The following is a 9,596-nucleotide window of genomic DNA, read 5'->3' as shown; positions in this document are numbered from 1 at the left end:
TGTGACACCGTGTGTGGCTGCGTGACTGCGGTTGTGTGTGACGGCTGGGTGCGATGGGTGGGACAGCGTGACAGACTGTGACCCCGGCTCCCTGGCTGCTGTTGCACGTGACTCTGAGCGACTTTGATACTCACACGCCTCTGGCCACTGGCCCCCTGCTCTGGGTCTCTCCAGAGCTCCCCCCTCCTACTCCCCGGCCCCGCCCTCTCCCACCACCCCAGGCTGTCACCTCCTCCAGAGCCCTGGTGAGGCAGTGGAGGCAGCAGCAGAGGCAGCCACAGCGCCCCGGAGTGAGTGACCAAGAGCAGATCTGGGGACAGGTGAGGGCTCCCCCAACCCCAGCCCGTTCCCCTGCCCCCATGTCCCGCTCAAGTCTCTGGGTCCCTCTTTCTCTGTTTCTTAACCCACGCCTTGCTGTCTTTGTCTCTCCGTGCCCACAGTCTCTATCCTCCTGTCTGTCTCTGGGTATCTCCGTCTCCAGGTCTCCCAATCTCTGTTCAGCCTACCGCTGAACCTTTATCTCTCCTTGCCCCATTCTCTGTGTCTCTCTCCATGTCTCTCTCCCCTCTTTGTCTCCTTGCCCACATTTTTGTCTTTTTCTGTCGTTTGCTCTCTGGTCTCTTGCTGTGTGTCGCATTCCGCTCAGTCTCTGTATTTCTGTTTCATCCATTTCTCGGGCTCCGTCTGTCTGAGATCTTCCCCTGCCCGGCCCCCTTTCTCTACATGGTGCTAATGTGCCAGGTATCGGGGTCAGACGCATTTCCAGGCATCTGGGTCCCCGCAGACCTAAGCCCAGGCTCTGACTCCTCTCTAGTCCCTAGGGAGAGGGTTGTTCCATCGACTCGGCTTTCTCCGGATCGGGCAAGTTCTATAAGGTCGAGTCCCCATCTGTCATTTGAAAACCCTGTGGGCTGGGAGAGTGGGAACTCCGAGGGTCCTTTCAAGCCCCGTGCCTGACGATTTCTGGGACCTCTTCTCCGAGGCAGTCCCCAGGTTTCCCAGAGTCTCTAGGTCTAGACTCCGGGTGACATTAGCGCTTCCGCCCTGTCCAAGCAGCTCTAAGGCAACCGCGCCCTCAGCAAACACCCCCCTTCCACCGCCGCTGCCCCAGCAACACTTGGGGGCGGGCCTGGGGATCACGTGTCGGATCTCGGCCTCGCCCCCTCGCCCCCACCCCTTCCGTCGTCACTCGTGGGAGCGGAGTGGGGGGCGCTGCCTCCCAGTCTGCAAGTTTGATTCCCAGAGCCGACGGCGCTGGGGCCGGAGGGGAGGGCGGAGGCTCCTGACTCTACCCCCTGACCCTGCAGGCCCGACTGCCCCTACGTGATCAGACCCTTGGTCCCCCTCTCCCCCCATGCCCCACCGTCCTCACGATGCCGAACGGTCCGCCTTGGCAGCTGTTTCTACCGCTACTCTGGTCGTGGGGGCCGCTGCTCCGGAGGGCGGAGGTGAGGACCCGAGGAGCCACGGGAGTTCAAGCCTGGGAGGGCGGTCTGCGCACGGTTTTAAGTCTTCCCCCACTGCAGAGAGAGTTTTAAGGCTGCCCCGCCTGTCCAGATTCAAGTTGTTTCCCCCTCAAATTCCCCTGATGATTTCCAGCCACTCTTTCCCCTAGTTTTCCTGGCGGTTTTCAGCCCTGCCCCCACCCCCACCCCCAACTTCCCGGTCTAGGCACCCCCGAAGACTTAGAAGAGGTTTCTAAGCCACCCAAGACTCCCGGACGAAACAGGGCAGCCTCTTCAAGTCCCCGCAGGGTGCTTTTGGCCCACACGAACCGCGCTGCCTGGGAGGAGGGGTCGGTCGTGGGGGGGGGGGGGGTCCTCCCTCCTCTCTTTCCATAGACAGGCTCTGTGGGGCAGACGGCGGGGGAGCTGTACCAGCGCTGGGAACGGTACCGTAGAGAGTGCCGAGAGACGCTGGAGGCCGTGGACCCCCCAGCAGGTGTGACTGGAGGCGGGAACTGAGGGCAGGGGGAGGACTAGGGCTGAGAGGCGGGCGCTTGAGGCGGGGCTAGGACTGGGGGGCGGGGCCTGAAGGAAGGCTGGGGTCGAGGTGGGCTGGGTCGCAGAGGCCTGGGTGATGCTTGGCCTCGGCGGGAAGCATCTAGACCTCGGTGCTTGGAGAGACTCGGGCATAGCTCATATGAAAGGGAGCCGCCAGAGAAGCAACTTGAAGTGGGCGGGGGTTGGGGCGGGGCTGAACCCGGTGGGTGGAGCCTAAAGTGGCCCGCGAAGGGGCGGGGCCTGGGGCCTGGTGGGAGGGGCCGTGGCAGGCCGCTCCGGGTGGGCGGGGGTAGGGCAGAGCTTGCTCGTGGAAGGCGGAGAAGCCTTGCGCTGGGTGCAGCCGGTCCACCCGACGCCTGGCCCCCACGCCCACCCCAGGCCTCGCCTGTAACGGGTCCTTCGATATGTACGTCTGCTGGGACTACGCTGCACCCAACGCCACCGCCCGTGCGTCCTGCCCCTGGTACCTGCCCTGGCACAGCCACGGTGAGGTGCCCCCTGGACCCCGCACCCCCCGACAAAAATAGATCCTAACCCTGCCCCAGACACCACTCACCCAAATCTCGCCTACGCTTGATCTCCTGCTCCTTCCTGTCCGGCTGGGTGTCTCCTTCTGCCTGACCAGGCTCTGTCTCTGTATCTCTCTGAGAGCCCCTGGGTTCTTATTTTCTCTCCTTTTCCTTTTCCTTTTCCTGAGTCTGTCTTTGGGCGTCTTGATCTTCGTCTCCTAACCAGCTATGTGGCCTAGAGCAATTTACTTAACCTCTTTATGCCTCAACTTCCTCATCTGTAAAATGGGGTTGATAACAGTACTCTTGTCTTTCTGTTTCTCTCTCTTTCTCTGTGCCTCTGACCCCCTCCTTTGTTTTTTACAGTGGCTACAGGCTTTGTCCTCCGCCATTGTGGCAGTGATGGCCAATGGGGACCTTGGAGGGACCATTCTCAGTGTGAGGACCCGGAGAAGAATGGAGCCTTTCAGGTAAAGAGCGGTGAAGGATTCAGGTTAGGATGTGCAGGGAGATGAAAAGACAGCTGTCTCGGGTAGAGCCTGAAACCCCTTGTACTGTTGAAGATAGAAACCCAACTTAAACTTGCGCGATGGAGAAAGAAAGAGAAATGTATATTGGCTTCTGTGATTGAAAAGCATTAGGCCACAGTTTCAGGCACAGCTGGATCTAGGCGCTCAAATGCTGTTGTTGGAAATCTCTCTGTCTCTCACTACACCATGACTTTGTTTTTCTCTGTGCTGGTCTCATCTTTTCCGTGGGGTGAAAAGTGTGGTCCCCATTAACGAACACCAGGTTCACATCCCACCAACCAAGCAAGACGGTGGGGAGACTGGATTTTGCTCTCCATAGCTCTAAGGAAATGTCCCAGGACTGACACTTACTGGCCTGTTTTGGGTCGCGTCCGCCCGGCACACTGTGTAAGGGTGTGTCTGTGTGTGCAGGGGGTTACATAGAAGGCTCTGATTGGCTGGCTGGTCACGTGCTCAGCCCTGGACTGAGGGGCGGAGTCAGCCCCACTCAAACGAGGGTAGATGGATCCCCAAGGGGAAATTGGGAAGCTGGGCGGGAACAAAAGGCAGGGCCCCTTTCTGGCCCTGGGGGAAGCACTGAACTCTGTGCCTGTGTCCCCCTGTCCCCCTGCACCCCGCCCCCACCCCGGCTTAGGATCAACGGCTGATTTTGGAGCGGCTGCAGGTCATGTACACCGTGGGCTACTCCGTGTCCCTGGCCACACTGCTGCTGGCCCTGCTCATCTTGAGTTTCTTCAGGTGGGACCTCCAGCCCTGAGCGGCAGCGGCAGACGCTGGGCCTCAGTTTGCCCAGCAAGATGGGGTGGTCAGGCTCCACGACCAACAGGCATCCAACAAGCGGTTCTGTGGGAAGGGCTGGGAGGTGACTTAAGGGGTTCTCTGGGGCCACGGACAGGTCTCCAGGGGTCCCCAGCCTGCCTCCCATCTCCCCTAGGCGGCTGCGCTGCACTCGAAACTACATCCACATCAACCTGTTCACGTCTTTCATGCTGCGGGCGGCGGCCATCCTCACTCGAGACCGTTTGCTACCTCCTCCTGGCCCCTACCCTGGGGACCAAGCCCCTGTCCTGTGGAAACCGGTGAGCGTCGTCCCGCTCTTCTCAAATTGGGGTTCTGCCTCCTCTGGTGGGGCCGAGAGGTTGCCAATCTACTCACCACCTCCTACCCTGTCAACAGTTTCTCTCTCTTGACCTCTCCAAACATATTTGGAGAGGGGCCCTCCCTCCTCAGCGTCCTCCATCGTTGACCCCCTCACCTCCTGTATGGGACTTTTCCATTCGCTTTCTCTCATTTATCTCACCCCTCCCCGGACTTGTCCACCAAGGAGAGGGTCCCCTTGCTGGAGGCGGGGCGTGGCAGGACGGGAGAAACTAACTGGGCGCGCGGGGGGCGGGGGAGGGGGATTCGGTAACACACCAATTTGTTACTGAGAGACAAAGGTGGGAGAGGCTAAGGGTCTGGGGGGCCCGGGTGAGAAAAACTTTGCGGTCGCGAGATGGGCCATACCACTTGCTAAGAAGCCATGGGGTGGGCGAGCCCATGTGCTGGTGGGACCAGGGGAATGGGATGGGAGAAACCTTTGGATAGGGTAAGTAGTTAAGTTCAATTTTTAGGAGGTGGGGTGCGAGAGGCCATATTTGGGGGAGGGGAGGATTGGGAGGGACTCTGATAAGCAAGATGGGTGAGACCAATTGTTAAAGAGGTTAAGCGTGGCATAGCTCGCACGGGGGAAGAGAACAGATGAGGGAAATCGACGACGGGCTCCATCCGCTGGCGGTGCAGAGAGGGAGGTGAATGCTTGATGGCGGGAGATGGAGGAGGAAGGCTTGGGGCCCCTCTGGAGGCCTTGACTGCCCCCTCCCCCGGTCTGGCCACTCCCTAGGCCCTAGCTGCCTGCCGCACGGCCCAGATCGTGACCCAGTACTGCGTGGGCGCCAACTACACGTGGCTGCTGGTGGAGGGGGTCTACCTACACAGTCTCCTGGTGCTTGTGGGAGGTTCCGAGGGGGGCCACTTCCGCTGCTACGTGTTCCTCGGCTGGGGTGAGCCCCGACCCTGTCCCCTGCCCAGCCCAGCGCGTCTCCACTCTCCCGATTACCCCGCTGGTCTACCTCAGGGGGTCTCCTCCCCTCTCTGGGTTTTTGCCTCCCCACCCCGGCGGGGGAAATTCCGCGGGTCTTGGGCCTGGCGGGGCCCGTGCGCGCGCTGACGGCTGCGGCGGGGTGGGGGGCGGGGGTCGGGGTCTGCACAGGGGCCCCCGCGCTTTTCGTCATTCCCTGGGTGATCGTCAGGTACCTGTACGAGAACACGCAGTGAGTCTTGGGGTCTGGGGTGGGGCCTGGGAGGTGGGCGGAGCTTTGAGGGACGCGGGCGGGTTGTGATGGAAACGCGGGGAGGTTCGGATGGCACGTCGGGGCTCGGAGGGAAAGGGGCTTGGTGGGATCTAAAGGAAGGGGGAGCTAGGAAAGGTTGTGTGCTGGAACGGGGACGGGGGGGCGGAATGAGGGCGGGGCCTGGCTCGTGGAGGGCGGGGCTTTAAAGGAACGTGGGTGTGGCGTTAAGGAAAGTGGGCGGAGCTGGCGAAAGGGTGTGCGTGATCCCGAGGGTCCTGGGGTTTTCTCTTAGCTCTACTCCCTCTCCCACCAGGTGCTGGGAGCGGAACGAAGTCAAGGCCATTTGGTGGATCATACGCACCCCTATCCTCGTGACTATCTCGGTAAGGCCGACCCTGCCTCCTCCGGGCCATCCTCTGGAATTCCCCACCCTGGGAAACTGGGCGCCTCCTGTCCCCCGGGACAGGATGCGGCTGGCTCAGCCTCTGTCTCTCCCTGCAGATTAATTTTCTCATCTTTATTCGCATCCTTGGCATCCTCGTGTCCAAACTGAGGACGCGACAGATGCGCTGCCCGGACTACCGGCTGAGGTGAGGCAGGGTGGCGGGGGGGGGGGGGGGGGGGGGGGGACGGACGGAGGGAAAGGGGCGGGGCGCGAGAGGGAGGAGGACCTGGGGCTGCGGGACCACTGCCACCCTCCGCCCCCAGGCTGGCTCGCTCCACGCTGACGCTGGTGCCCCTGCTGGGCGTCCACGAGGTGGTGTTTGCTCCCGTGACAGAGGAACAGGCCCGGGGTGCCCTGCGCTTCGCCAAGCTCGGCTTTGAGATCTTCCTCAGCTCCTTCCAGGTGCTAAGGCGGGGTGCAGGGGGTACACCCTTCGGCCTGGGGCCCTCCTCCCCAGAAGGGGCGGTGGGGGGGGGGGGCGCTACAATCGTCCACCGATGCAGCCACTGAATGCAGTGTGGACACATGAACACGTTCCTCCATTCTGTGCAGGGTACTGAGCTAGCTCTGTCCTGAGCTGGGGAGGCAGCCGGGATGGGGACAGTAGACCAGGTGGCTCAGCAGTACTGCCTCCTGGGGAAGATGGAGGGCTTTGCAGCCGCACAGGGCCTCCCAGGGCTTCCCACCTCCGTGGCCTTCACCTAGAGTCTGAGCTATGGTGGGGGTTAGATGAGGTGCCTGGGGCTCAAAATGTGAGGAGGCACTCACTCCAGAATTTAGGGCCAACCCTGCCTACACTTGTTCTGCCCCAGTAGCCCCCTGCTTTTCCTTGTTGGGCCTCAGTTTTCTCATCTCTAAGTGGGAACAACACGAATCTCACCTCACAAGGCCCTTCCTTTCAGTCAATTCAGCAAAAACCTATTGAACGCTTACCCGGTCCCAAGCCATCTTCCAGGCTTACTATGGGGATACGGCCAAACGGTTCCTACCCTCTAGTGGGAGAGACAGATGCTAAACACGCCATAGGAGAAAAATCTACCGAATGTCGGATGGGGAGACGTGCCCTGAAGGAAATAGAGGGGCAGACAATATATGGGGTTATAGACAGGGGGCCAGGGAAGGCCTCGCTGAGAAGACATACGTTGGAGGTGAGGGGACGAGCCAGGCACATATTTGGGGAAGATGTTCCAGGAAGAGAAACATGAAGTGCAAGACCCCTGACGTGGGAGAGAGTACCTTTCATGAAGGAAGAAGGCCAACACGCCTGAAGCGGTGGGAGCCAGAGGAAGCAAGGGGGGGGAGATAGCCCAGAGAGGCGAGGTACCCGTGCAGTGCCTACCTTGGCTTTTCCTTGAGTGGGTCGGGAGCCGGCGGAGAGGGATGTGATCAGAGTTAGAGTTTATTTTAAAAATTTATTTATTTATTTAGAATAAAAAAATTTTAATGTTTATTTCTGAGAGAGAGAGAGCGAGAGAGAGAGAGAGTGCGCGCGAGGAGGGAGGGGCAGAGAAAGAGGGACACAGAACCCGAAGCAGGCTCTGAGCTCCGGGCTGTCAGCACGGAGTCCATAGCAGGGCTCGAACTCACAAACTGTGAGATCATGACCTGAGCCGAAGTCAGGTGCCCAACCGACTGAGCCACCCAGGCGCCCCTTAAAAAAATATTTTTTAATTTTTTTTTTTTTTTTTGGTTAGGAGAGAGTGAGGGAGCTAGTGGGGGAAGGGCAGACAGAGAGAGAGAGAGGGAGACAGAGGTTCCAAAGCGGGCTCTGTGCTCACAGCAGGGCTCGAACTCAAACTGTGAGATCATGACCTGAGCTGAAGTCAGATGCTTAACCGGCTGAGCCGCCCAGGCGCTCCAGAATTAGATTTTAATGGGATCATGGAAATTAATGAGATTTATAATATCTTAATAACAAATGATTGATTTGTTTATCAAGTAATTTATTCGTAGTTATGCATAGTTTGGATCTTAAGTTTATATGTAGAATGTATATATTTATAGAAATAGATAAGCGTCAAGTAAAACTAATTTATTAACAACACGTAATATGATATTTCAACACGAGGGGCCAGGAACCAGAGCTTCTTGCACATTTATTACCTCAGTTCTCACAATCACCACTCTATTATAATTACCCCACTTTCCAGATGGAGAAACTGAGGCACAGAGGGGTTAAGTACTGGCCTCAGTGGGTCGGAAAGTGGCCAAGCAGGGTATCCTATCTAGGCGGCGGTCCCCCTGTTCTCAACCTGACCGTTCAGCAAACAGGAGAGGGCGGAAGGCGTTCCGGGGCCGGGAGAAAGTGACTGAAATAGTCTAGGACCAGGGTGGCGGCAGCCGAGGTGGTTTGGGACCTGCTAAGGGTCCGAGCCCTTGAAGGGGTGTCTGCCATCCGGCCCCCACTCTCGATTGACCCCCGCGCCTCCTTCTGGCAGGGCTTCCTGGTCGGCGTGGTCTACTGCTTTGTCAACAAGGAGGTAGGGAGGGACAGCCCCGGCTCGCCGCCCGCGCCCTCTGGTGGCCGCGCAGGGAACGGCGCCTCTGAGCGACGTTCCGTTGCAGGTGCAGGCGGAGATCCGCCGCTGCTGGCATCGCTGTCGCCTGCGCCACAGCCTCGGTGAGGAGCGGCGCCAGCCACCGGAGCGCGCCTCCAGGACCCCGCCGACGGGCTCAGGCCCCCGCCCGGTCGCCACTGACCGCACCCCGTCCTTGGGGGCCCTCCCAGGGCCTGGGAATGAGGCCAGCCGGGGCTTGGAAAGTCACTGCTAGGCAGCGGTCCATTCGAGTTAGCACGTATTTATTGAGCGCCTGCTGTGTACCAGGTCCAGTGTGGAGGGCACTGGGGAAATTGGGGTGGGGGTGGGAGGGGGTAAACAGAAGAAAAGGTCCCTGTTGCAGTTCACCAACGAGTGGGGGAAACAGCAAAGACAGAAAGAACATCAAGTGACACATTCATTGTGGAATGGCCCATGAAGAAAAATGAAAAGGGAGCCTAAGGTGACCCAGGAGGATCTGTCTCTGAGGTGACACTTAGGCCATACCTGCAAGAGGTGAAGGAGACCACTTTGGGAAGAAAATTCTAGGCAGAAGCAACAGCATCTGCAAAGGCCTCGAGGCAGGAAAGAGCTTGGGGGACAGGTGGCCTGCGTGGCTGCAGTGAGATGTCAGTGCCCAACCGATGGGGAGAGAGAAGTGGGCAGGGGCGCAAGATCTGGAGTTTTCTTCCAGGGGCATTGAAGATTCCTAGCAGGAGTGTCTCATGGGCTAATTTTTTTTTTTTTTAATGTTTGTTTTGAAAGAGTGAGAGAGAGAGAGAGAGAGAGAGAGAGAGAGAGAAAGAGAGAATCCCAAGCAGGGTCCTCGCTGTCAGCGTTGAGCCCCACACAGGGGATCCCAAGAACCATGAGATCGTGACCTGAGCCAAAATCAAGAGTCGGATGCTTAACCGACTGAGCCACCCAGGCACCCCTGATGGGCTAATGTTTTAAGCAGATCCTCTGTCCGCCACGTGAGGAAACCGATTATCAGGGGCAGGAGTGGCCACTGCAGAGGGGGGTGAAGTGGTCAGACTCCGGCGCTATTTTAAAGGTAGAACTGAGGACTTGCTAATGTGTCACACGCGGGAAGTGCAGCCAGAAGTCCAGGAAGACTCCTAAGTTTTGGATGGTGGAGAGGAAAGAGATAGGGAGATGGGGAGTTCAGGGTGGGGAGAATCAAGAGTGCCTTTTGGTCACGTCAGGCTGGGAAAAAGGACCTGGGGCTCACAGGAGGGG

The 9,596-nt window shown here is 58.9% G+C and overlaps 1 protein-coding gene across 1 annotated transcript; it reads left to right on the top strand.

Annotated features, from left to right (window-relative positions):
- Positions 1–520: 520 nt before the first annotated feature.
- Positions 521–9,141, top strand: GIPR (gastric inhibitory polypeptide receptor). The gene is made up of 13 exons (XM_023245804.2): positions 521–1,448; positions 1,842–1,941; positions 2,382–2,489; positions 2,879–2,982; positions 3,677–3,780; positions 3,977–4,121; positions 4,925–5,084; positions 5,294–5,354; positions 5,689–5,758; positions 5,877–5,965; positions 6,084–6,222; positions 8,259–8,300; positions 8,386–9,141. Exons 1-13 carry the CDS (start codon positions 1,374–1,376, stop codon positions 8,590–8,592), a joined length of 1,404 nt encoding a protein of 467 aa, XP_023101572.1. The 5' UTR covers positions 521–1,373; the 3' UTR covers positions 8,593–9,141.
- The last annotated feature ends 455 nt before the right edge of the window (positions 9,142–9,596 follow it).

This window comes from Felis catus, chromosome E2, assembly GCF_018350175.1.
Source record: "Felis catus isolate Fca126 chromosome E2, F.catus_Fca126_mat1.0, whole genome shotgun sequence".
Classification (NCBI taxonomy): domain Eukaryota; kingdom Metazoa; phylum Chordata; class Mammalia; order Carnivora; family Felidae; genus Felis; species Felis catus.
Note: the sequence above shows the minus strand (reverse complement) of the source record. Positions and strands in the feature narration are given on the sequence as shown.